Raw genomic sequence first — 27,525 nt, forward strand, 5'->3', positions numbered from 1 at the left:
TCATTGGGACAGAGCGGATTAGCAGCAACCAGGCCAAATGGACAACTGCTATACCGTCAACTCCAAATCCACACATCAGCATTTATCAGTTTGTTGTCACTTAACTATCATCAAATGTTTTGAAACTGCAAAGTACATTATAGACAAAGATAAGAACCTAAAGGCAACACCTGGATTATAGGCTACTTAATGTTTAAAGCTTTATCATTTCCGTTTATGTTGTAATCACGATGCATTTCATCATAAATGTTTGTTTAATACATACACTATGCACAGAAATATGCTACAGGCTCACTGACAAGAGAGTTTCTCTTTTAACAATTTAATAGTAAGGATATAGGCTACCTAAAGTTTTCGTTATGTCCACACCATACCCGAGTGTCTCACAGTTGTAGTTGCTGCAGTTAGTTTTCTTGCCTGTAGGTGGCGCATGCTGACAAGGCCATCCAATCATTCCAAGATGGAGAAAAAGAAAGACGTCTCACTCCTCAAGCTTTTCCCAGTACCAGAAATCTTCTCTTACTAGACAAGCAACGGCGCTAAAGACTTTAATGCAGTAAGATCTCTGCGTCTATTTAAAGACCTCACTTGTGGGATGAGTTGATGGGTTATTTCTTACGTGACCCTTCTTTTGAATATACGATCTTCGAGTCGAAGGGGCGTGGCGGAGAGCACGCATGCTAAAAACCTCCCGTTAACGCCGCTTTGCAGTCAAGTTACTGTGATTAGCTAGCAGGTCATTGTAGCAGCAGCAGCACCATCTGACTGATTGTCCCTGACAGGTAGAGTTTAGTATACAAAAAACAAAAAACAACAACAACAACAAAACAACCTCGTTGGATATCTTATGGTTTGTAAAGACCTCTAACGGTGTGCCGTCCGTATTGAACGAGCGAAAACCCGGAGCTGTAATGTGAACGAAGCCGTTAGCAAGCGGAGCCAGGCCGCGGCGGAGAGCCGGCTGGCCGTCCGTCCGTCCGGACCCTTCATCCGGACCGGAGCATAGATGTTGCACACAAAACGCTTTACCTACTCGGTTGACGACGCTGTGGAAGATGCGCAAGGACGTGAGGATATTATTAGTGGGGGAGCGTAAGTAAATCTGATGGAGTTAAAGCTGTGTCCACAGTGACCTGAGGTTGTCTGCGGAGTCAGCCTTTAATGGTCCCGTTGAAACGATGCTACCAGCTGGGCATGTGATGCTGATGTCCTCGTGATGATGGGGTCTGTGTGTTCATCTCGGCTCTCTCGTCCTTTTTTTTTTTTTTTTTTTGTTTAACCCCCGAAATGGTTTTGTTTTAAGTGGTATGTGACTGTTATTGCGGCACATCTTGATCAGGACACTATTTGGCTTTGGCTTTATAGAACAGCACATGTTTTCTGTCCCATTTATGAGCTAACCTCAGTTAACCTCTTGCGTGTTTCACAAAGATTTAAAATTGATCCAATAAGGTATGGCAAACTGTTTGTTCATTGACCTACACCCTACGTTAAAAGCACTGCACTCTGCCTCCTATACTATAGCTAAACCATACAAATGGCCAAAATACTATTTTACATTCACGGCTAAAGCATTTTTGATAAGTGTTTTGCAAAATATAAGATCTTCTACTTATTTATGCAAAAAAATTCTCTGTTCCACTGATTGTTCTTAAAATAGACAATTCAATCTGTAGAGTCGAAGGAATGATGTGGCTCCTCTTGGCACGACCGACTCTGACCAATCACTGCAAATAGCAACTTGAACTGTTGCACACTATGTCACGCTGCACGCCAGGGCCTTAAGTGCACCCTAGGCTCGGGGACATCGGGTCGAGTAGTTAGTCAGGCATCAAGAATTTAGGCATGATTGAAGCATAGATTTGCTTCTGCTTTGATTTCAATATTTCATTTTAAAGCCTTTGTCTGCCGACACGGATGACGAGCTGATATTATTGGGCATCCCTACTTTTTGAAACACTCGTCACTTTATCATGTGACATCTGCCTATTGGATTTTTAATTTTATTTTATCGGTTGTGAACTCAGAATATTGGAGCATTTGGGGAGGCGTACTCAAATCCACCCTTCTGTATGGGTCTTCTGCACAGGAAGCAATCCATGGGGTTGTTGCCTCATATTTTCTGGCTTTTAAAAGAACAGTTTGAAATAAAGTTTGTAGTTCACAGAAGGTCTCTGACGTAGCAGGATGAAGGGTGAAAGTCATTCGTATTCACGTTGGGGCTTTCTCATGTCCATAAAGTGAAATCTCTATCGCAGTCACGTGGTTGAGCTCACGCATGATTGTTTTCATGTTGAATTAATAAATGATGTATTTGACCCGGAGCTAACACATTAAATGTAATGCATCAAAGCCAAAGTAAATGAAGTTGTACCAACATCCCTTAACTGTCTCTCCCTCCCTCCACAGCCAAGGTGGGGAAGACGTCTCTCATTATGTCGCTGGTCAGCGAGGAGTTCCCAGATGTGGTACGAATAAATCTTATTATGTCAGACTCTTTATGAATATCTGCCTTTGTGGAACTTTGAATTTTCCCCAGTTCCTTCACTATTCAAACTCTTGAGTTTACCACCATTCATTAGACTGTATTGTTAAAGCCTTGGAGTCAGCTGTAAACATGTCTGTGTATATGTACCACTTGTGTCTGTTCCAGGTTCCCTACCGAGCTGAGGAAATCACCATACCTGCAGATGTCACACCAGAGCGAGTTCCCACACACATTGTGGACTATTCGGGTACTTTAAGAACATGACTGTTTGCTGTCTTTGTGCTTTTATTTTGCTTAGTTAATTGAGAAAGATGGGTAGTCTCATTGTTTTTTACTTCAGCACACTTCTCTTCCACCCACAGAGGCAGAGCAGACAGATGAGCAGTTGTTTCAGGAGATTTCCAAGGTCAGTCAGTGCATTATACATAGATACATTTCTGAGGGGAAAGTGTTTGAGTTCAGGTAAAAGCCTAATGGGTGTCTGTGTTGGTCCCTCCTACAGGCAAATGTGATTTGCATTATCTACTCTGTCAACAACAAGAACTCCATAGAGAAGGTGAGGTCCCTCTTCTGCTAGCATTTCCATAATTTGTTTGTATTTCAGTAAAACAGTATGACATGTGTGTCTGTATTATACTCAGAAATTCAGAGTTGTCTCTCAAAATTGTGGCCTTTCCCTTTATCTTTGTTTTAATAGGTGACAAGTCACTGGATCCCCCTCATCACTGAGAACACAGACAAGGATAGCAGGTGTGTACTTATACAAAAATAGTCCAGAGTTTTCTTTGTCAGCTCAGTTTTGTACTTGCGAAATATGGGGGAAGTAAAAGGTACATAATTTTCAGTTTAGTCTGCAAATGACAGGTTTCTGTAGTGAGAAGCCCACCAGGGAAGTTTTCTACTCGTGTTTAGAGTGGTGACCTGTAGTCACACGGTGATCTCGCTCACAATTGCTTTACTGTATGCAGCGAGCAGCAGTGGAAGTGCAGCTTTTCAAATGAACAGAATCAGCCACTGCGAAATGAGTCACTGCTTTTCTGAAAAGGAAAATACAAAAACACATACAGAGAGGTGTAATCTTGTGAATTAGATATCTTGGAAGCATTGTCTGTGGAATTTACATTATATGTAATGTGTGTTTGGTGTTGTTGGTGTGTTCAGGGTTCCTCTGATCCTTGTGGGGAACAAGTCCGACCTGGTGGAACACAGCAGCATGGAGACCATTCTGCCCATTATGAACCAGTACAGTGAGGTAGAGACTTGTGTTGAGGTAAGAAAGCAAAACATTGTAATTTGAGCTCTTTTTGATTTGTCTGATAAATACTTACATGTTCGAGTTTAATGCAGCAGCAATGCTATTGACTCAGACGGCAGACAGACACAGAGGTGATAAGCAGTAAATAAGAGGGCGAAAGGGACAAGCACAAATGGAAATCAATATCTTCCTCTATCTTCTACTCACAAATGGAGCATAAATAGGGGAAGACCCACAACAGCTGTTCAACAATAACTGTTGCGTAGAAGCTGTCAATTTGGCAGGAACTAAGAAGAAGAGCATTGCTTGTTTATTGAGGTTAACTTCCTTTCTATGTTGATGAAAAAAATAGAAACAAAATGACTACAGATGAGAAATGGCCCCTTACACTGTGATTGGTTGATGTAATTTTAAATTCCTAAACCTTGAAGATCTACAGCCTATAAATAACTTTATTGATTGTTGTTTTGTTTGTACGCATTAACCTAACTTGCCAATTTTTTTCTTCTCTAGTGTTGCTTTAGCTTCCCATTTTATTATACCTGAAAATTGCTGTCCTCTGCATGATGGATCATTTTCTTTCCACGTGTACTACATACAGTATTTACAGTGATGAAAGTCGATTGTAATTGTGTTCTGTTTTTATTAACTTATGTAGACCTTTTACAATTATTACGTTACTTGATCGTGATTATTTGAGTTGATCACAATCATTTAAAAAATCTTTAGAATCGTTTCCAGTTATATGTACAAAAACAGCTGAAGAAACCTGACAGAAATGTCACATTTCCATCACTTTTCATCACTTTTCGGCTGTTTAATGTGTGACTGTTACTCTTTTGATGACATCGTTTTGTTGCGCCCCCTTCTTCTGCTGATGATTAATGACGCGTGATTTAAGAATTTGTAGCCATCAACTTTTAAATCTTGTGGTGCTTAACCTCATTTTTGATCATTTGTGTTTTGAATTAGCCGGGTGTCACCAGACCCAAATCCATCGTGTCATTATTTAGGTCGTGGTACTCTCCATAGTAAATTATTTTCAGTCGTTGCATCCTACTGGGTGTAGACCTCAGGTTAATTTTGAAGCTATTGGAGCAGCTTTTAACCAATCACCATTGACCAACACATGCCAAGACTAAACTAAACCTGCAACTACATTTAGAAAATCTTTACTTCAACGTCATCGCATTTGAACTCAAACACTGGTCACTGATTGGTAGGCCCTGCAGAGTAAACAAACGTTACTGCGAACAAGGTTTTCAGTGGTAGTCTGGTGGTCGATAGATGCTTTGATGAGCGTCAATGATTTAGTTACAAAGCCAAACTCCAGAGCATAGTACAGTTGAAGCAGCGCTGCACTGTATTTTCACAGGGTTGAAAAATAATCAAGGTTTTTATATTATAAACTTTATGCAACAAGTTACAGAGCTGCACGGCTGTTTTGAAAAGAAACCAGCATACTTGTGTAAAAATTTTCCTTTTTTCCTTGTCTTGTTATTTACAGTGTTCAGCAAAGAACTTGAAGAACATCTCTGAGCTGTTCTACTACGCCCAAAAGGCAGTTCTCCACCCCACAGGTCCCCTCTACTGTCCAGAAAAAAAAGATGTAAGAGCAAAAACAAACTGCATCACTGTTTGTGTTATCCAGTGACTCACAGCTGGTTTTGCATCAAGCCTTCTTTTTTTTTTTTTTTTTAAATCGGTACAGATTTGTATTTGAGATGAATAATATGTAATGCTATATATAAAAGTATCATCTGTTATAAGCCCACAAATCTGTATTAAAACTGAATATGCCACTGAGGTTTAAGACGTTTTAGCAGAATGGGATTTATTAAATCTTTTTGCTGAATTAACTATGCATTTTTCTCCTTGATTTCCAGATCAAGTCACTTTGTGTGAAAGCTCTGACTCGCATCTTCAAAGTGTCGGACCTCGACAATGATGGAATCCTCAATGACAATGAGCTCAACTTCTTCCAGGTAAATCAACTGCTGCTTGTTGTCAAAACAAAAAAGGAAAATGTGTTGATTTTGGTGGGAATCCATTTGCTTTCTTGTAAACAGTGAACTTATTGCCAGTTTTGACAACAGTTGTTTTTGTCTTGACTGCTCACAGCGGACGTGCTTCAACACCCCACTAGAGCCTCAAGCGTTGGAGGATGTCAAAAATGTGGTGAGGAAGAATTTGACTGATGGAGTGTGTGACAACGGCCTCACTTTGAAAGGTGGGGATGAATGGACTGTCCTCTTCACTTTTAGGTGAACACAAACCTCTGTCAGCTTGTTGCTGACTGTGCTTAATTTGATATTTCTGTCGTCTCTCTCTCTAGGCTTCTTGTTCCTGCACACGTTGTTCATTCAACGAGGTCGCCATGAAACAACCTGGACCGTGCTGAGGAGGTTCGGCTATGACGACGACCTGGAGTTAAATCAGGACTATCTTTTCCCCTCGTGAGTTTCTCTGACATCCAAACAAATACCAGCTTGTTCCTGCGTGCAACGAGGTCACCTTTCTCAATAATCACCTCTGCTTTTGCTCCTCAGAATATTACCATTCAGATGGATTGCAAAACTATTATTTTGTTGCTATATTTGAGTGATATTGCCTTTGTACATTGTGATAATATTACTTGACATAATGCTATAGGATTAATTCTTGAATATCTACTGAAAACTACTTAATTCCTTCCCACTTTTGCAAGTCAACTCTAATATTTGCCTATTTATCCTTGTTGAGCAGTTTGTTTATCTCGTGTGTAAATATAACTGCCCTTTGTGATATTTCACTCTCCTATAGGTTGAAAATTCCTCCAGACTGCACAACTGAGCTCAACCACAATGCCTACCTCTTCCTCCAGAGCATATTTGACAAACATGACAAGGTACAACCTGCATGCCTGCTTCTGTATTTACTTTGGCTTGTTCTCTGAAGAGACACCTACCAAAATCTGCTCAGTGTCCAGTGCTGTAGAAAACCAAAATACACTCCCACAGCTGACGGTGACCCCCTGCTGAGGTGTTACTTAACATCTTGCGCTGAGGACGGATTGACATAAGCATTAGCTGAGGTTAGAAGGAAAGTCAGAGTGAAAGTGACGGCTTGTGCCAAGATCCGCTTCCTGTCATAGTGATTAGTCTCCAAACTGTGAAAGTGTGCTCCAGTGCATCATTGTTTGTTGTGTCAGGTAGAAAAGACAGGCAGAATTTTCTAAAATTGAATGAACTAGAGCAGCTCTTTCAATTTACATTGATCTCCTAAATCCCCCTGAAAGCGATTCCTTTCTGTACAACGCCAACCCACCTTTGTGTCCGTCAGGACCGTGACTGTGCCTTGTCGCCAGAGGAGCTGAGAGACTTGTTTGATGTGTTCCCCTACATGCCCTGGGGCCCAGATGTCAATAACACAGTTTGCACTAATGAGCAGGGCTGGATCACCTACCAGGGGTATCTCTCACAGTGGACGTAAGTTTGCATCAAATTAAAGCACCTACATGTAGAGTTAGATGATTTCTGCCTTTGGAGCCCTCTTGTGGGTGTATCTAAAGAGACGCTTTGTGTGATGTCACCTGATGAACTTATTTATTATTTTCAAACAAAAACTCATGAACTAGTGTTGCGTATTAAGCATAAATACATGTTGGGTAAATCAAAAAGTATCAAAAATTGTCAAGTACTATACACTATTGGTCTGATTCCGAGTGTAGTTTATGTATTTGATTGACTTGTTCTAAATCAGATTGATTTATTTTTTAAAGATTTATTTAAGCAATTACTGCCTTTCTCTCTTTGATTGCATGTAAAATAATATGTCATCTTTGTTACATTGGTGTTTATGTTCAATGAATGACCCTGTTTAGTTTAGGTGTTTTACCATCCACCCGTTCTTTCTTCAGGTTAACAACTTATCTGGATGTCCAACGATGTCTGGAGTATTTAGGCTACCTTGGTTACTCAATAATCGCTGAGCAGGAGTCTCATGCATCAGGGATTACAGGTGAATTATCCCATTTTACTTTTCATTTTAACATATACATTTGTCACGAATTAATTCAAAATAATATATAAATCATGAGTTGTAGATCACAGTAATGTTCATATGGATAAAAGTCAGACTTTAGTGCTTTTTTATTATATGATGTAGTTATGATACAGTTGTACAATGAAATGTTGGAGCCTTATTGCTATTATTCAGTTTGATAAGCTCATTGTTTTGTAGAAATTGCTTTATTGAACTATGTTACTCAACAGTTGTGCAATCAGTAATCCCATCAGTTAATCCACACATTACCTGTTGGACAGTTGCATGTTGTGGTTTACTGATGGCAGGCATGTGTTGTTTACAGCCACAGCGTAAACTGATCCTCTGATACCTGTGTGTGGTTCCCCCCCCGCAGTGACCAGGGATAAGAAGATTGACCTGCAGAAGAAGCAGACCCAGCGCAGCGTCTTCCGCTGTAATGTCTTTGGAGACATTGGCAGTGGCAAGAGCGGGTTCCTCCAAGCCTTCCTGGGCAAAAACCTCATTGTAAGCAGAAATGAACACCAGTGAAGTTCGGCACTGTCCTTCAGCAGTATTGTACTTGTAGGGCTTTATCTTACACCCGTCACAGACCAGTGCCAACCGCGATGCATGTGTTTTTGCTAGTTTCAGACTGACGCAGTTGTTATTTACCTCCCAGCGTCCACATTGTTTCCGTAACAAATGTTGCTGCACCTGTCTGAGCGCCTATGGATGCGTTGGGTGGCGTATTGTTGGTGCATTATCTTAAGGCAGCAGAAAACTATTGCATGACTGATCAACCAAAACCTGGTCTTAAGTCAATGGTCCCAGTATTTATTCTGAGGGTGCATTATTACGATACAATATGCATCTACATAGGCAGGGAGCACAATGCGCTTACACTCTGCAGGAACATGCAGCAGCACACAAACGTGCAATACATTGAAAATACAAACATTTACAATGTGAAAGTGTGCTCAATCTGCTCACAAGCAGACCTGTTTCTTCTGCAGAGGGGCCTTCTTTCCTACTACTTCACCAATCCACCAAGGCACACCTGGATGTTCAAGGGAATGGAGATGTCAAGCTGATTGGTTTATTTCACGTTACGTCTAAAACAGAACTCTGATTAATTAGGACACTAAGTTCAACCCTTTTGAACCATGCTCCTTATTTTGCACTTGGATTATCTGCCGTTAAACTCGCAAAAGTGGATTTGGACACTCCTTAAAGGCACTTGCACCATTCACTTTTGACCGTGTACTTAGAATGGCCTATAAATTTTGTTTTGAGTTTTTCCATTGCTCAATCACAATTAAACTCGCGTCATGATGTGATTTACAAAATCTTCTCCTTTTATCTTCTCAGCGGCAAAAAACTATCAAAGAGGAACACAGATCCTACTATGCCATCAGTACAACTTATGTTTACGGCCAGGAGAAATACCTTCTTGTGAGTATCAAAGATATAACTAACTTGAATGATTTGCTTTTTTGCATTTTTTTTTTCTGACTTATGTTTTAAAAAAGTTCCGATAGATAATTAAAGTAACAATTTTAATAATATATATAAACATATGTTATAAGATTTGACCTTGCAATTAAAAGGGCTACATCATCCACACAGTTCTCTCAGTACTGATGTAAAACTTCTGCAAGTAAAGCTCAGACTTTGTATTTTAACCAAGTAACCATTATTTGATTTTAAATTGAATGTGCTGAAGTCCAGTCCAATGAAACATGCAACTGTCCAAATACGAATGCCCCTGACTTTAGTATATGTACTACTATGCATTGTGTGAGGCGTTGTCATTTATACCATGAAGGCCGACCCAGCCAGAGGTTGGCTGTGCTTACACTGCTCTTCATTTAAGCTTCTTATGTTTACCTAATGCTTTTATCAAGTAAGCATCTCCGCTTGCTTGACAAAAGCATTCGCACTGTAATACATTAACTTTAACTGCACTGATTTTGCGTTGACACTGGTTAAAGAACATTTAAAGATAACTTGCACACAGAAACTCCCTCTGTTCTGGCATCCACAGTGAATCATTGCACTAGCACAAACAATGTGGTTATTTTCTCAGCGTGGTTCAGTCTTTATTGTCAGTTGTGTAGTACTCAGCACTTAGGTTTTCATCACTGATTCTTATATTGGGACTGCTGGTGTACTTCTTTGTTGAATACATTCAATGGTAGAATCTGACTTATTTCTCTGACATGTTGTGAAAATGTGCAGTGATTCACATTATATCGTCTGTGTGCGTTTGTCATATAATAAGTCAAAATAGTAATGCTCTCAAAAGTGGAGAGACAAAAGCCAGCCACACTCTTGCTGCAGTTCCTCCACCATCTTTTAATGTCAGAATATGTCAGTGGATGACTGTGGGCCGCAGAAATACAGGAAACAGTAACAATTACTGTAAACATTAGGGGTGCGCCACACCTCTGACTCATACACGGAACTAAGGTTGAAACTCAGAGAAGGGTTTTTCTCCAATAATGGATGATTGGACCTCCTCTCCAGCTTCATGAAGTATTCCCTGACTTCGACTACCTGTCTGATGCTGATCTGGCCTGCGACATTGTCTGCCTGGTCTACGATGTCAGCAACCCTTACTCCTTTGAATACTGCGCCAAAGTCTTCAAGGTAAGACTGTGTCCTTTGTTCAGGTTATATTAAAGACAAATGTTTGTCCACTTTAAAAAATGTCTCAATCGGGATCATTCATCTCCTACTTGTCCCTCAGCAATACTTCATGGACAGCAAGACACCATGCATGATGATTGCAGCCAAGTCAGACCTGCCAGAGATCAAACAGATGTACGGCTGCAGTCCTCTGGAGTTCTGCAGGAGGCACAAGATGCCGCCTCCTCAGTCTTTCACCAGTAGCACAGCAGCAGCGCCCAGCAGAGACATCTACACCAAACTTGCCACTATGGCCATGTACCCGTAAGTATACAGACATTTCATGAGCAACATTCATCTAAATATATTACAGTTGTATTATGCATATTTCACATTTATGTTTATTGATTATTAATCATTTTAATTAATCCCAGAAATGAGTATTTGGAGCTGAAATTGAAATCTCTCTCGTGAGGATGTTGTCTGTTTCTTAATGAAAGTAAACCACAACTGCAGTTTCGCAGTTCTGAGATTCATGTAGACTGAACATTTTTATTTATTGACCAAATTAAAATTGCATTCAAATAGGACTTGTGTGCATTTCTGTTTATCATATTTGTACTAATGAGGCACAACTTCCTGGTTGAAAATGTTCCAAAGATGTAGCAGGATATTCAAAGCTAACCTGGCTTTATAATCACTTTATTGTTACTAAACCTACGATGAATAACTTTTATGTAAAGATATGATGGTCCGGTAAAACTCTCTCCCACCAAAGGAAAATGTTTTGCTTGGAGACATTTGTACACAATTTATAGTTTTGTATATATTCCCTCATCTATAGGAAATTGAAGAAACCAATTAGTCTGGTAAATCCTCAGCGATGGATCTGAACAAAGTATTTTTTTTTTCTTGGTTGCTGCAGGGACCTGAGGTGATGAAGTCACTCAGTCATTGAATCCTAATTTGCTATTTGGTAGCAAATTTGTTTTTGTTTTTTTATCTAAAGTTATAATTGTATTACCTGCACCCCAGGACGATTTCCTGCCAATTATGTCCCAACTGCCGAAATTAATCTGGTGGAATTGTATAGGAGACTCTTTTTTTCAGTCAGTATTTAGATAAAAGTACTTGCCTCACCTGTTAGTCTGTGATCTGTTCTCTCTTTTACACAGGATTCATTTGAAAAACAGTTTATACAAAGCTGTGCTCTTTGTAATATCCGTGTCTCAGGGTAAACCTGCTCACACTCTCTGCAAGTGTCGGTACTTGACATCATGCTTTTGATTTGACATGTTGCTTTTAATCTGATGCCACATTGTTTTACGCTGGGGATACATGGGTTCCCTGCTGGACTGTAATGTCGATCTCTCCCAGAGGGGCACACTCCTGCAGTCTGTCAGCCTGTAGTTCACTGTCATCACAAATCATCTCCATGCACATCATGCAGTTACATAATTGCAGGGAGATTTTAATCTACCAATCCACATATTCTGGGATTTAAACATTTAATCTGGACATGTTTTGGTTTTACTGATCCAAATATTCAAAAATGTTATAAAGTCGAAATGTTAATTTTGCAATCAATTGACAATTGCATTCAAATAATCTTATTGATTTTACTGTTGCCATAGTAATCCAGCATCCTCTTTTTGGGGGGTTCTACACGTTTTAAAAGTAGTCCTTAAAAGAAGTTTATCCACATTGCAAAAACATTCTTTCTCAGTTGTTATCTTTCTTGTCCTTCTCTTGTGGTCTAAAAGTTGAAATTATATTTAAGACATTAGTGTGCTGGATTCCATTGTTTCCTTGAATGTATCTCACAGGAGAAACTTTTCAGTTTTTCTTTATCCACCTGGCTCTCGTGTTGAGCCACATTGGACTGTGTTGAAGGTGGCAGCCTCTTTCAACTCTTTAACTTTTTTTCCCCCTCCTTTCCCCGTTTGTATCTTGCGTGCGTGTCCCATTTGCTCCTGTGTGCCTGTAAATCCTACCGTGTGTGTCTTTCCTCAGCCACGCCCGGCTGCGTTGCATGTGCACTTGTAACAGGTGCACATTCTGCTTGTGTCAGAACTTCCTCAACTCTGAGCTGCTGCAGACGGTCAGGGCCAAACTCTACGCTGTCGTACTCAGAAGGTCTCTTGCAAACTTCTCTTTTATCTCTCTGAAATGTTACCATCATCACAGCTTGTGCTCCTTGTTGTCTTCCAGTTCTTTCTTTTTTTCATACTTCCATTCTTTATTAAGATGTTTCCTTTTGTGGCATTGGTCCGTGTAATGACTCAGCACAGCTGTATCAACTCCCACCCTGTAGAAGTGACTTTTCCCAGCAAATACTTTACTGCATGCAGATGTGGGAAACATTAACTCACCACTCTCCACAAATGTACAGTAAAAAAAAACAAACAGATGAAACTAGAGATTAGATTAATATTAGTGACTTTAAATTGGTTATGAATTGAATTTTCAGTGTTGCTGCTGATTTTGATATCCAAATATGTTTAGAGACTTAATGTTTGCAGGGTTTCTGCCTCAGATTTGTTTTACTGTTATTTAGGTACCATCTCTCTACAGCTTTTGTTGTGACCCAGTGTTGAAGTGCGTCTTTGTTTTGTTTTTAACTTTTTTCCTCTTAGTGCCCTTCTCCTTGGTTGTTTCATGTTGGATTTGCCCCTCAAAAGCCCTTTTAGGCTATCTTTGTTTTCTTCCAGCTTTCTCTTTCAGTTATCTTAATCTTGATATTAATGTATAAAGACTAAGCAGCTTTCTCAATGTTTGATTTCAGTTCCTTTGTCCGTCAGTTGGTATCAGCTTCCCTGGTGTCATGTAAATCACTGTGCCCCCGCCATCACATCTAACAGAGTTGTCGTACCTCATTTCTGGCCCTGCTGTCTCGTGTCCCTCATCTGTCTGGATGACTTTTGCTTCAGCATCTTCATATTTTAAGGCTGCCTTCCCACTCCGTCATTTGTTCAGCCATATTTTCTTGATGTTATTTATTTTCACATGATCGTTCTTTGTACCTAATGTCCCGACTGACACTTCCATTCGTCACTTTGATTTTAAACTTGAGAGATACGAGTAGACGAGAAATATTTTAGTTATGTTTCATTTGATTGTGCAGTCTTTCAGTCACTTTTGTCCCAGTAAGAGTAATTTATGAAGCAGAAATCTGTCTTTCCCTCATCATTTTATTTGTAGTCTCTGTTTTCCTCTCTTACATTTTCACCATCCTTCTGTTCACTCTGTCTCAGTATTTATACTTGGGCCTGCTTCTCTCTGTTTAACAGGCATGTAAGCCAAGCAGACCTGAAGAGCTCGACCTTCTGGCTGAGAGCGAGTGTTGGGGCCACAGTGTTTGCAGTGTTGGGCTTCGCCATGTACAGAGTGCTGCTCAAAACACGGTGATCCACGAGCACATCATTACGCATGGTACATAATAGAGCCATTGTGACCAGTCAAAACATTAGTTTCCATTTGCATATAGAAAATGAAACTTTCATTTCAAACCTGTCATGATTCTGTAGTTTAAAGAGCCCCTCTTAAACAGTGCATTTTGTTTTGGGGGTAAAACTGTGTGCAAATTTACTTCAGCAAACCTTCTGTCTTTGCATTTTCATTCCACTGTTTCGCTTCTTGGGAATTAAAGAGACAATTATTTAATTTTGTACCAAATTGCTAATTTGCTTAGGCTGTGATCTGCAAGTATTTGCAAAGTAAAGATAAGATATTTATATTTATATGAAAAATATGGATAAGCTGCTGGTGAGTTGTAGTTAGTTACACATAGCTATTTTTTTGGTTGCTTGCTGATATGATGATCAACTTAGTGTCACAAACAGTATAAGGGTTTGTAATGTATGAGGTATGAATTAGAATGGATTCTTTTGAACAATGTGTAAATACTGTATATAACATAAAGTACTTTTGTTTTTTTCGTGTCTAAAGGGACATACCTGATTCACATTTAAAGGTGTAATTTGTAAGAATTAAATGCCATCTTTTAATATCACTTTGTACAGTAGGGGGCAATAGTGAGTCACTATAATGTCAAGGCAGTCTGCCTTCAGTTCGATTTTACACTCAAAACTGTGACATGAGATTCACTGACTGACGGTGTTGGTTATATTTAGACATAAGTGAAAGTAAAAAATATCAGGACAGGTCACAGATTTCAGTGTGACACTGATTCTCAAAGTTTCATCAGTTTGGTAAAATTGATGTATTCTTAACTTGTCATTGATGGATAGCTTTTTCTGTTATCAATGATTAGAAAGTTAGAATGTATTGATCTGTTAAAATCATTACAAAGCCTATGGTTGTCGTTATAACTTACTTATTTCTATTTTCAGCAAGACCCTAGTAACAAGAAAACAGACACAGCAAAGCCATATCTTGATGCCATTCAGAATGTTTTGGGTGCAGTTTCCATTGTTATTAGCTGCACAAAAGATTTGCTTTAAATCTTCCAAACACGGTCAGTACGCCTGGTTTAAAGTTGCTTTGTTGGATGGCTAGATGAAGAGCTAACCGAGTCACATACAGCTGTTCTAACTACTACAATTAGTCACGGTTAGCATTAACTACTGATTACCCACCAGTCTAGAAGAAACATTGAGTTCAGCATTAAGCTTTATTCCTTTACAGATGTCTCCAGCAACAGCATCAGTGTTAACTCTTCTATGTTGCCAGAAGTATCACCAATCGTTGCGTCATCTGCCCCTCCTGTTGAACTGAGGGCAGTCTGGGCCCTCTATTGCCTCTTGAGGTATGGGGTGGTATTGTAAGATGGCACAGGGCTTGCTAGTTGGCATGCTAACCTCACTTAACATCTGTGCAACACAATTCCTAAATGTCTTTGACATAATATCCATGCTGTTATTGCCTCACATTCTGTGGATAAGATTAAGATTTAAAAAAAAATAAAAAATTAAACATTACATTTTTGCACCTTTAAAACACTGATTTCAGAGATATAAGTTTAACAGCATCCTCATGAAATTGCACAAACATTTGCTTTGATCATTCACCTGACAGAAAAATGTGATTTGTTTCATGGGCAAATGCCTGCACGCACATTTTTATTTTTATTTTTATTTTTTATGTCTTCATCTGATCCGGTCAGTGTTATTCCAGTGGATGTAAATGTGTTGAGCGAAGTGTCTGCTGCTCTCTCTCATGTCTTCCTATGCTGCTCACTTTACATTTCATGCGTGCATGTGCTACATGGTACAGTCATTGCATACATTTTGTGTTTGCATGCTTCCTTATTTCTGACCGCATTCCAGTGTTTTAAGTCTTGCTGTAAAAAAAAACATTACTACACAAACTTCTCCACATTGCTTGCTGGCCCCCATAATCCAGGGTTGTATTCTCCAAGTTTCCTGATGTGAGTTATGAAAAGAGGAGAGTTGGGTCATTTGGCCATTGTTGTAACCCAATCAGTTCTCCTGGTTGCAAAAGATGTGGTTATGCGGCCCCAGATGTTAATTTTCGTAAGAATTAAACTTCTTGCCACAAGGTTTACGTTATGTATAGATTCAGCCCTGCCTTTCCAAAAGTTTACAATAAATACATATGTCTATAACATGTGGTGTTATGAAATGTATTATTTTTAGTTTGCTAAGAGATGTGAAGATTTTACCATTGCTTGCAAGAAAATTGGATTCTTTAGTGAATTTATGAACATCACCCACAGTGAACAATCAAGTGTTACTGTAATGAGCACAAAACCGACTGTTTTTTAATTATTGAAAATGAACTTTGTCAATTATTTGTCACCATAACAGCTTGTTTATTATGGGTTTATTCTGATTTCATACCACATAATCAACTTTCCTGTTCTGTCAGGCCACAGGTTATATTGACTGTAGTATGTAATGAAATGGGAACAAGATTTAATAAGACACAAGAGGGCAGTGTTGCTTAAAAAGAAGTCTTCATGGTGGCTAAAACCAGATTGTCTGATATGTAATGCGTTTTTTAAATACAGTGTGAAACTGACTCCAGCCTGTTGATGTGTGTAGACAAGTGTCCCAGTTTAATTAGCCACTCTGTTGGGTATCAGGGAGACATCATGTTAAAGTAGTTAATGAGGGAGTAAAATGTTAGGCATTTTATCTGTTTTAGGGATATCATATAATTAAAACTAAACTCGTAAATTATCGCAATGTATTATTGTACAGTACCAGATTATCAAGGTGTCATCTTGACTTAAAACCCAGTTTGCTTTTCCACGAGCAGTTATTCTCCCTCCAGATAAAAGCCATTCAATAAGTCAAATTAAAAACTGCTCATCAAGCTGATCCTTTTATTATTTAACAGAATCTTTGGGTCGTCAGTGTTGAGCTTCTTTGGAAGAATTTAAAATGAAAAGATTTGGTACATATTTAACTACAGAACCATGACTTTATCCATTAAGTTTCCAAAAGATGTTTGACAGAAAAGTCAAATAATACAACAGATTACACAGAGATTACAAGCATTATTATAAACTACCTGAATCCAAATTTCTTTTTTGTCGAGCATGTGAGCATTAAGCATCGTTAAACCAAATATTTGGAATGACCTCACAAGGAATGTGGTAGAGGATAATCTGGTTTTAAAAGCTTGACTGTCTTTCAGACTAGTTTAGGAAGACTTCACAACCCATAAGCATTTCTAAAAGCAGAACCTTAATATTGTGCATGTATTCATGGGCCATTAAATAGTCTTAAAAAGACCCACAATTTATCTCCAGATTATTAATTCCAGAGTTAAGAGATTCTGCATTTGGACTTTTGAAGCTAAATATCTTGTAAACTGCTTTGTCAGTAATGATTCGATCTGACATGTATAGATACACATTTCTTTATTAATTTTTTTTTTTATTGCAAAATATCAGTTTAACTATTTCCATTTAACACATGACAAAGATACATTCATTTCATCTTAGACTTAGCTTCTTGTCATGTCAGGAATACTTTACTTTCTCAGTTTTGAAGTGTTTCCATAAATGTTCAGAGGGGTTGAGTTCAGGTGACTGTGGAAGTTATGTCTTGGCCCACCACAAGTATTTGGCCTTGTTTTCTCTCCTGACAGCTCATCCTCTGAGACATCTGTAGAAAGCCTTCTTCTGACATGACTTTTCCTGTTTGGAGTCTTGCCTTCTTTATTTAGCAAATTTGGTGTCTGTGTTGAAGTTGCTTTTCTGTCTCGGCTAACAAAGCTTGATGTATCGATCTTCTGATGGCTGTTCACTTTTGTTCTGCCTGATCGTGCTTTGGATTCAACTGATCCAGTTTCCACCGAGCAAAGTGCCATGCACTGCCGCCATAGAAACCTTCAGTTTAGCCATATTTTGATGCAAAGAGAACCCCTCTCTGCTTAAAATAACAATCTGACACTTTCGCTGAGTTCTGATGTCATGTTTCCCACTATCACAATGGCACTTAAAACGCAGTGTTCTGCTGGAAACTTGAGACACAGCCATGCTTATAGACAAAAGATACAAGTTGATCTACTTGAACAAGCCACCAATGAGTCAATCAAATCCACCTTGGTGTCATCTGAACGCTGCTTCAGTGGAAGAAAACAACTCAAGGAAATCTGACCTGTTCTACAAAGGAGTCATCATGGTCAATGCCTCTTGCTTCAATTTGATGTACAGAATTTTAAATATTTCATCTTTAGCTCACATGTCAGAACTTATTGTGCTTTTATGTTTCCTAAATCCTCAAACCTTCAGAATAATTACCAGGTTTACATGAAAATACAACAGAATTATGTTGTGCCCTGAGACCTTATGTCAGCATAAATAAATCATTAAATAAAGGGTTGAAAAAACTACTAACGGTTATTTAAAAGTAATGGATAATGGTTATTGTAAATGTGTAAACATTGGAAATTGAAAGTGTTAGATAAACAGAATTGAGAATATTACTTTTCCCAAAGTAATATTTGGTACAGCTAACTTGCTTATTAATGTAGTAACTGGAAGTATAAAATGCATGCAAACTTTGCCAAATAGATCTAAGAAATTGAAAGTTCAGTTATATTAAGAACATCAATATACTTATGTTATCAACAGTGACAAATGAACACATTTAGGACATCAGGGATGGTGCTGATGAAAGTGCAACTGTGGGTGCACATCAGACCTCGAGTGCAGTAGTGCCTACTAACAGCTTTGAGCGCCGCTCCTGTGAAAAGAAAGCGATATTTCCCGGCTGTTAATTTATACGTGGTAAGTTCTATCACAAAGAAGGTGTTTTTCTTGCTGCACATCTTGTTCACACTCTCTTCTGTTCTTCACATCTTTCACTTCTCTCTAACGCTCAATTTAGACCTCTTAAGCTGATGCCTGCACATGACCTGAGAAAGCACGTCACATCAGAGCTTATTTTGTCCAATTCGCTAATGAGGCAATGATCATGCCATGATATGAAAGACTGTGATCTGGCCTGGAAGACTGTAGCGTTTATTCATTAGTTAATTTACTACCTCCCTAACATAGTTTTTTCTTTTGCTACTGTTTGTGGAAAACCTCAAGAACATGTGGTATTACTATTCATTCTTTGCATGCAAAGTGCAGTGACAATTTGTACAATGTATGGTTTTATGGATTTTATGTCCGATAGATTCTGGCTAAGCACATTTATGGAAATAATAAATATATGTAATGTAAATCCCAACAGTTTTATGCTGTGTAATCCGGATATTCTATAGGCTACATACAACTGATCAGCAGCTCAGCCTCTAAAGTGTCACTAATGTCCCAGCTTTGTCTGCACAGAGGAAGTTAAATTAGCTTTTAGAAATGTGAGAAGGAAAAGGAAATTATTTGCACAGATCTGTGTGAATTCTGCGCGATGCTATAATAAGTCAAAACCTGTTTCTCATCGGGAAAGAAAAACGACATGAAAATACAGAATGCTAACCTTTGGTTTGCTAACCACTGACACAGCATGGCCCCTGTATCTTTTACAACAGAATCAAACTTTAATCCCAGCTGCTGTGTAGGAATCAATGAAAGACCCCAAGTGTTAAAAATATCAACTGGCCATATCGTTTCCATGGCAATGCAATCACATCCTGGGGGAGTTTCATGCTGATCAACCTCCATGCTGCAGACCACACATAATTTTCCCTCATACATGGCTTCCACCCAGCTATTAGAATTTGTTTGATGTCTCTTCAGGTAATTGATAGGTGTTTGTCTGAATAGGTGCCCCTGGGTGATTGTAGCAGCAGACCTGGAGGGGACAGTTTATATCCCCTAAAACGAACAGGAATTTACATCCGTGGACCCGCCCTCCTCTCTGCCTTAAGGCATGCATTTGCAGAGTATCACATCAGATCAGACCTGATTAAATGTGAATAAAGACCACTGACATATTCGGTTTTTGCTGGAGCAAATATTGAAACGGAGATAGTTAATCAAACGCACGGGTTAGACAAAACAACACCTATGACGCCACAGGCATAGTAGTATAGAAGTAACATGTTTTCGGTGTGTAGACAGAAGTAAAGCGTGCTGTCTTGTGATAATGTCACATTACATGTGTCCATACGTTGTGAAGATGCGGCACACATTACATTGACATCATGCGCAAGTCCTAAAACCTTGGGAGTCAGTGACAGCCAGCTGTTCAGGGAGCCGGAGTTCCTCGAAAACCCTGAGCGGGAGTGACTGGTGATCCCTCCTCACCGCCGGCCAAATCTCTCCCTCCCTCCCTTCCTTCATCTCTCCGCCCCCACCCTCTCTCCATCTCTTTTTCTGTGCTTGGGGTGGGGGGGTGGGGGGTACGTATGCGGATGGAGCAGAGTCGTGGCGTCCCTTGGAGTAAAACCAGTTATACCAACGGAGGCGGTCGGTGTGTTCCTACCCCGTGCCTGTTTAGGTTTCCTCTCGGCGCGCGCGGAGAAACCAGACGGCAGTCCCCGGTCTGCAAGAGTCGACCGGCAGAAAACAGCGTGCCAGGTATCATGACGCACCAAAAATTATTGGCACATTATTGAACTTCTCTCTTCGAGTCTGCCATGTGCCCTCGCTGCTGAACTCAAGTTTCACCGGTTCCTCTATATGGGAAAGCCATATGAGACTGTGCGTCATCCAGTTTGGTTTGTCATCTCTGTCCTGGGTTTCATGTTGTTGTCACCACTGATGATGTAATTATTTATTTCAGATGGATCTGTGCTCTGCCTCTGCTGCTGCGACGCATCTCTCAAACTGAAAATTTCGCTCAGCAAATGTGCGTTTCCACCTTCACAAACTTCGATCGCTGTCTCTTTTCGTGGCCAGCAAAATTCAGGCTCCTCTCCAGCCCTGAAAGCCTCTGTGACTGCTGACTAACGACGTGGTTAAAGATACTGACACCACATGGACACTTTTGAACCCGTAACTATTACTAAACTATTTCACATCAACTTTTCCTCTGCGGATATAGATTTGTTTGTCAGGTGAACGCGCGCTGGACATAACTCGAATACGCACACCTTTAATTTGCTGGAAACGAGATGGGATTGTAATTTACAGCATGTAGAGTCATTCCTAAGGATCTAGCCGCTGCTCTCCGTGGGTGTATGGAGAAGAGCAGCCCGAGGATGACGGGTGGAACCCGGGAGGTGCCGGTAAACATCTCTCCGGCGGTCGCGGCCAACGCTGAGGGCGAAGAGATCGAGGTTTTGGAAAGCACGGACGTCCTTCCCGTGGCTCCAGAGGATGTAAGTCTACACAGCAGTACCTCTAATGAACACGTGACCCCTGTTACCTTTTAACATTTCCACTGTTACGTATCAGGATCTCCAATTTTTCTTTCACTGAAGCAGTCAAAGAGTACGCTATGTTTAATTTAATGAGAACGGATGTCATAGCACCAGTCAGAAATTATTTTTTTAAGGTCATTTGTCTAAATGTCACTGCATCACTCATCATGGGAGTTTTACAGGGACATCTGCATTTAAAACACTGTAGGACAATTACAGCAGCCACCACACACACACACACACACACACACACACACACACACAAACACAAACAAACAACCTACTACCCCTTACACAATGATCCACACTTTTGGTGCCTTATTATCTTTTTGCTGCAGCTCATTGACCACAATAATCAGATAATAACAGCATGTGATTGCAAGTCTGCAATTAAGGAAAATGCACACACAGAACAAAGTCTCTTTGGTCATAATTTCCAAACAGGTGCCCCGCTCCTCTCTGGCACCTGTATCTCAGTTTATTTTCCCTCCTGTATCTTCTTCTCACTCACTCCTTCACATTCTCTTTTTTTTCTCTCTCCCTTTTTCCTTGTCTCAGCAATGGAAGTCTCTGTTTGACAAGGTATGTATAAGAGTTGCTTGAATCTCTGTCCAAGTGCATGTTTCACTCATTTTGGAGCCGTGTTGTCTTCGAAGGGGATCATCTCTGTGTGTGCGTGAACTTTGGGTGACTTCTGACCTAATCTTCAATACCAACTTGAAACAACACAGTTTAAGCACTGCATTGTAAAGGTCATGAACAACAGGAATGATTTTGGAAGAACTGAGTTGCTGAGTATTGCACAACGGGAACTGGAAAACAGGATAAAGTTATTTTTTGAATGTGGAAAAAAGTCAATATTTAACATGCTTTCGTGTCAATATGACCCATGGATCATGACCTTGACATTGTAATTAGGCTGTAACAGTGGCTTTATCACTAATAGAAGTGACTTAAACCTGCGCTTGGAAATTTTGCAAACTGATAGCAAGAAATAACCGTCAGAAAAAAAATAATTTCAGATACAGGTCATCATTGTAAATGAGAATTGGTTCTCAATTGATTTTACCTGGTTAAATAAAGGTCATATAGATACCCACTCACTGCTCTTTATAGTTTGTATATCAGTTAAATTTTTATTTGTTTCCCTCTGATTGTAAACATTCGTGGCACCAGAATTTAATTTGGCTCAATGGGGTGAATCAACTGTCTCTGCTGATGGAGATGAAGAGTCTTCTTTCCTTCAGCCCCATTTTTTTTATTTATTTAGGCTGTTTAGACAAATGTATTTTTAGATAAAGTTTTTGCCTAGTCCTGCTTTAAATCCTTTGCCTGCTGGGTCACAGTTATGGCATAACATGTAACGACGCCGTGTCTCTGTCAAACCAAACTCCTGCAGCGCCGAGAGCATCAGAGGAGTGGGAGGACGGGAGGGGCTGTGGGTGTGTTGCTCACTGACACTGACCCCAATAATGCTTAGGGTGATACATAATCTTGGATACATTGATCTATGAGTCACACACACACACACACACACACACCACACCACACCACACATCCAAGAAACCCCAGGAGAAGACAAACATAGACCCGTTGATCATGCAAGCAGCAGGTTGGTCTGACAGACGGCAAGCGGGACCCCCTATCACACACACACACACACACACACACACACACACACACACACACACACACACACACACACATATAATCCCTCACATAAGAAAGTAGGGGGCCCCCAGCCGGGCAGGTGCTCCAGCAGTGCGAGCTGTATGCACATAAGTGTGTGTGTGTGTGTGCGTGCAGGGGTTTCAAGGGTTTTCAGGGTTGGGTCTGAGGCTCGTGTCAGACTCACTCTTTCAGGGGGAGACAGGGGTCCCATGGGATTATGGTGTGTGTGTGTGTGTGTATTAGTGATGGAGTATATTCTACGGACGAGCATTGAGTGGGCCTCTCAAGCCGCTGTCTTTATGCGTGTGGCACAGCTTTGAGTTTCCTCAAGTGGCCGTCTGTCTGAAAAAAATAAAAAATAAAGCAGGGGGTTGTCCAAATGGCAAGGTTACTGCCCGCTCTGGCAGTAACAAATATCCTTTCACTCTTTTACTCTCTGTCCCTCCCTCCTGCTCACAATGAGTTGCTCCATTTGTCAGGGGGCTGACCTCGGAGACCCCCGCCTTCTGTGAAGCGACAAGAGAAATGATGGGCCCTCAGTGGCCAGAGAAAGAAGAGTTTTAATCCACCCTGGCAACCTGTGTTACTGCATGAGGGATAAAAGATAAATGCTGCCGGAAAACAAAGAGCAAAGCCCAGGCTTTTATTTGTCTCATGCAAAGATACACACTGCAAAGTTCGTCTGTGCATGTAAGTCCAGTGTTATGTGGTTTATTTGGCAGCATAATAATTGGGCAGTCATAAAATATCTAATAACACTGTTTTTTTGCCATTTCACTTTTATTTGATAGTTGAGAATCTAGAGAGAGACATGAAACAAGGGCTAATATAGATATGACATGCAACAGAGGTCTCCCGACGACAACTAACACAGCCACTCGTTGCAGTGTTCGGCCAGGTGTCCACTACTACTGTCACTCCTCATGACCACATGGATGTCTTTCAGGACAACTGAGGATTTTGTACAGTTCATAGCATCTCACCCTTCTCTGTGATGGCTTCTTATATCGAGTGTGGTGATTCTGAACAGAATCTAAACACTTTTGCCGTTAGAGTTGGTCGGATGAGTGTACTCTTTAAAGCATACCTCATTCTTTACCGTCTCAAACTTCCCCAAAGCCACAACCTAACCCTCTAGCTAACATAATTTATTGCTTTGAATAAAATCCTAAGAAAACTGCTAAACAAAGGTGTACAGAGATGAAGACAATGATGCTTTTATGTTAATCAAGTGTGGCATCTCTGCCTGGTCAGATGCAGAGCTCATTCTATTCTGTCTATCTCATCAAAGATGTTTACACAGCAGAGAAAAAACAGGATCATCTTCTCTTACTCTTTTTTTTTTTTCACTGTAGCTCCCCTCCAGCCTCTTTAAAGCTGTCTGGTTTGTGTACAAAGCCTTTGCCATCATATCATTTTTACCAGCTCCCATGTGACTCAGTACATCCAGCTATCATTTCTGGGTTTCAGACCATCGGGTCCTGGAATCAAAGTGCTGCGTCGCTGTTCGCTTTCCCCTTCATTCCGCTCTCCTGTCCCTGGAGAGGATTTTGTTGCTGTATAAGTGCTTTCCTCATCTGCGTACAGGAAGTAAGCGAGCAAACATCAGAATGCTTTGATTCATGTTCCCAGTCGCTTGAAACAAACATGAGGACTGAACACAGACAGAGGCGACGTCTAATGAAGCAGAGGAGACGTTGTTAGGGGGATAGCAGCTGCACTGCCCTCTCTCTCCCTCATAATCAAAGTGTCCCTGTTTGTCCTCTAGACACACACACACACACACACACCTAGAAAGACTGCAGTCATGGTAGCCTGATTGCACACAATATGTGTATTATCCAAAAGAAGAAACAGGGTCTTTTTTAAAATTCTGTGCTGACTGATATGCACAATAACTAAAGTGCCCATTCATGTCTTGTTTTTTAAGGATTTCTAGGGATTTGAGGATGGACCACAGTTTATGTCCTGGATTTATGTGATAAACCGTATTAGGCATGTTTAGATCACAAAATGAACCAAACTCATTTGTTTTGAAGGCACATCAGATGGATTGTCTTGCGTGACTGTAACTCAAGGAGATAAAATTAGGGATGTTTTACAAGATTGCTTTGTCTATTATATACATGTTATACATATACATATTATACATAATGTATATGTATAAAATGTATAATTTTTCAGATAGCTCTTCACTCCAGTCTTGCAAAAGGATTTTTGTCACATCTTGTCACTGTCAGTGAACAGTAACATGTCTTTGATTCTGGGCTTTATACCAATATACGTGTATGTGTATGTGTGATCCATAAGTATGTCCACAGTGGTCTTTGTGTTGACAGCCTGTTCTCAAGGCCATGCTGAGATCCCTCAGGCACGCGCCCACAGAAGCTTAGTGATTAAACACTTTCACATGACTGCATACTTTCCATGAAAGTGTTTCCCTTTTAATTTCTTGGTGTAGAAAAGTATCTGATGGGTGTATAATCCTAGAACAACTCACTGGAACCACACAAATAAATGTCAATATAGGGGTTTTAGGAATGTTGTCAAGCCAGAGGGACTTAGCATTTAGCAATGTGAGGAAAACACTGTATTTTTATAAAGTGATACATGATTTATGATCACCATCTCATCACCTAAAAAGAGCTCATTATCTGAAGTTGTTTTGTCTGGTAGTATTGTCTTGCCTTATCGTCCTGTGTATACTGCACAGCTGGCATCGTCTCAGCGTCACTCTTTTTTTTAAAAGTACATTTTAAATGAAGGGTCCACCACACAGGTAACTGGTGCTTAATGGATTAGCCAACTGGGAGGCCTCAGCTGCGTTCAGTGGTGCATGCAGGAATAGGATGTCCTTCCACGCCCCGTCAGTTTTACCTACATTAGAAACAAAGGGAAGTTTAGACAGTGAGATCATGAGCAGCAGGCAGTGCTGCTGATGGTAGATAGTGTGTTTAGGTGAGGATGTCTTTTTTCTTAGCTTCAAAGGAGAGTTTCAGGTGCGTCAGTTCAAAGAAGGGAACCCGCACATTAGAAAGGGTAGAATTTCAAAAAATCTGAAAAGGGGTCAAATAAAGGGAAGGATATTTCTCTTATCGCTGAACAGACCAAAATATTTCCTGTTTATGCAATTGCTTTTATATCAATTACGTTAGGTGTATTTTTGAATCGGCTCGCCTATTTTTGGTTTCTTTCCTGTGCATCTTCCTTAGTTTTTTTTTTCCTCTTTGATTCACATCTTCTATACTATACTTGTATGCTTATTAGCCTAACTGCTGTTGACACACAGATGGTGGTGTCACAGATTGCTGACCTGCTCATCTAATGCTACAGCAGTGATTGACACCAGCTGAGTCTTGGCGACAACTAAACGGCAAACAAGTTTGTTGCCATATTCAACTGTGTTGTCTTGATTAAGGATCATAAAAGTAGTTCAACGTAGAAAATTAAACTCCGCCTCTTGTGCCTGTGCAGTGCGCGGATAAAATAAAAATCAGAAACTCAAACATTTTCATTGAAAGATTTAATCAGAGCTCATCATTCTGCGCTCCTCTGCCTCTCCCCTGCTGAGCTCTAAATAGATTTCCTTAATGAAAGGCACAGTTCCAGTTGGCGGAGTGTGAAAACAGTCTCCGCTTTTATGCAGAGGTAAAAATAGCTGCTGTGCCTGTCAATTGTAAATGGGAGAAAGAAGATGTGCCAGTTTATCAGTAATTGCCCATAGTGTGCAACATTCATAGCAGTGGTGGCATGAAATCGAAGTGTCTACTTTGATAGCTGAATGGCTCAGTATTGTGGCAGCCTTGATAAGCTCTGTGTGTGCATGTGTGTACATGCAGTATGTTTGTGCATGCCAGGTCTAAAAATGTGAATCCATTACTAGAGGTCAAGGGAGGGCAGTGATGGAGGCGGGGTATGCCTGCAGCCTTTTAGGACCAGTGTCAGTGTAAGTTTTGACTCCTTCACAAATTTGCCCTGGTTCGTCTACTTTCTTTCTTCACCTTCATCTCCCTCTCACTTATTATTCTGTCTCTCTTTCTTTCTCTCTGTCTCTCATGTTTTTATTCTGAAGTGCGGTTGGCTGTCAGAGTTTAGTGGATGACACTGCAGATGTGATGAGGCTTCAGTCTCAGTCTGCTCATCAGCACTAATCTCTTTTCATTAGTGCTGTTCACAGTTCCCGGCCGCCACCACTTACTAGTTCATCAGTTTTATAATAACGCCGCAAAAACCGAAGGGCCCCAGTGGAAAAGCATCAAAATAGGGTTTGATCAAAGAGCTGAGTGTTGTCTTCTCTGAGGCTAAATGTTGTGTCATTGTGAGCTCAGTGAGTGTCTTTGTCACTGCTGTGTATAACCTACTTTTGTCTAGAAGATCATGTTTCAGTTAAACAAACTGATTGATGCTCGATTGTTTGGGTACTAGTTAAGCCACACTAGTTTAAAAGGCCATGAGCATTGTTTCTTAAGCTATGTCCACACAAAGTTAGCTAAACTTGCAAACACTGTTTACACATCAGAAAAAAATCTTTCCACCTTCAAACACCAGAAGAAAAATGGTGAAATCTTCCTTCTTTTTGCTTGTTCATTTGGCAAGCAAGAAAATTGTGCCTGGCAGCAAATGTTAAGAAGGCAAACACACAGCTGGTGACTTTGCTGAGTTTTAGCTGTCTCAACCTCTGTCTTTTCCTCTCCTGATCTCCATAATCACAATTTTGTTATTCTCATTCATA

General features: G+C 40.2%; 2 protein-coding genes across 4 annotated transcripts in view; both read left to right on the top strand.

Moving 5' to 3' along the window:
- Positions 1-708: 708 nt before the first annotated feature.
- Positions 709-17,601, top strand: rhot1b (ras homolog family member T1). Its single transcript, XM_069167226.1, has 20 exons — positions 709-1,092; positions 2,410-2,468; positions 2,654-2,735; positions 2,851-2,894; positions 2,991-3,044; positions 3,186-3,238; positions 3,650-3,758; positions 5,251-5,352; positions 5,630-5,728; positions 5,865-5,973; positions 6,079-6,199; positions 6,546-6,630; positions 7,065-7,210; positions 7,642-7,742; positions 8,143-8,273; positions 9,117-9,200; positions 10,275-10,397; positions 10,498-10,700; positions 12,390-12,512; positions 13,667-17,601. The coding sequence occupies exons 1-20, from the start codon at positions 1,056-1,058 to the stop codon at positions 13,782-13,784; spliced, it is 1,983 nt and encodes a 660-aa protein (XP_069023327.1). The 5' UTR covers positions 709-1,055; the 3' UTR covers positions 13,785-17,601.
- Positions 17,602-20,150: 2,549 nt separating this feature from the next.
- rhbdl3 (rhomboid, veinlet-like 3 (Drosophila)) overlaps positions 20,151-27,525 on the top strand; it is a 63,291-nt gene continuing 55,916 nt past the window's right edge. Inside the window, exons 1-3 of one of the 3 annotated variants that reach the window (XM_069167272.1) lie at positions 20,151-20,460; positions 20,543-21,080; positions 21,681-21,704. In XM_069167272.1, the coding sequence (XP_069023373.1) occupies positions 20,940-21,080; positions 21,681-21,704 (165 nt within the window). In that variant the 5' untranslated portion in view covers positions 20,151-20,460; positions 20,543-20,939. Of the gene's footprint in view, positions 21,081-21,680; positions 21,705-27,525 lie in introns of all 3 variants that reach the window. The other 2 variants (XM_069167269.1, XM_069167270.1) reach the window with 2 other exon arrangements.

Source organism: Embiotoca jacksoni, unplaced genomic scaffold (genome assembly GCF_022577435.1).
Source record: "Embiotoca jacksoni isolate LCO1_2020_lvr unplaced genomic scaffold, fEmbJac1.0.p SCAF_4, whole genome shotgun sequence".
NCBI classification, from domain to species: Eukaryota; Metazoa; Chordata; class Actinopteri; family Embiotocidae; genus Embiotoca; species Embiotoca jacksoni.

Coding starts and splice junctions, on each gene's coding strand:
- rhot1b (XM_069167226.1), top strand. CDS start 1,056: ATGCGCAAGGACGTGAGGATATTATTAGTGGGGGAGC. Junction 2,736..2,850: donor ACACATTGTGGACTATTCGG/GTACTTTAAGAA, acceptor TTCCACCCACAG/AGGCAGAGCAGACAGATGAG. Junction 3,239..3,649: donor AACACAGACAAGGATAGCAG/GTGTGTACTTAT, acceptor TGGTGTGTTCAG/GGTTCCTCTGATCCTTGTGG.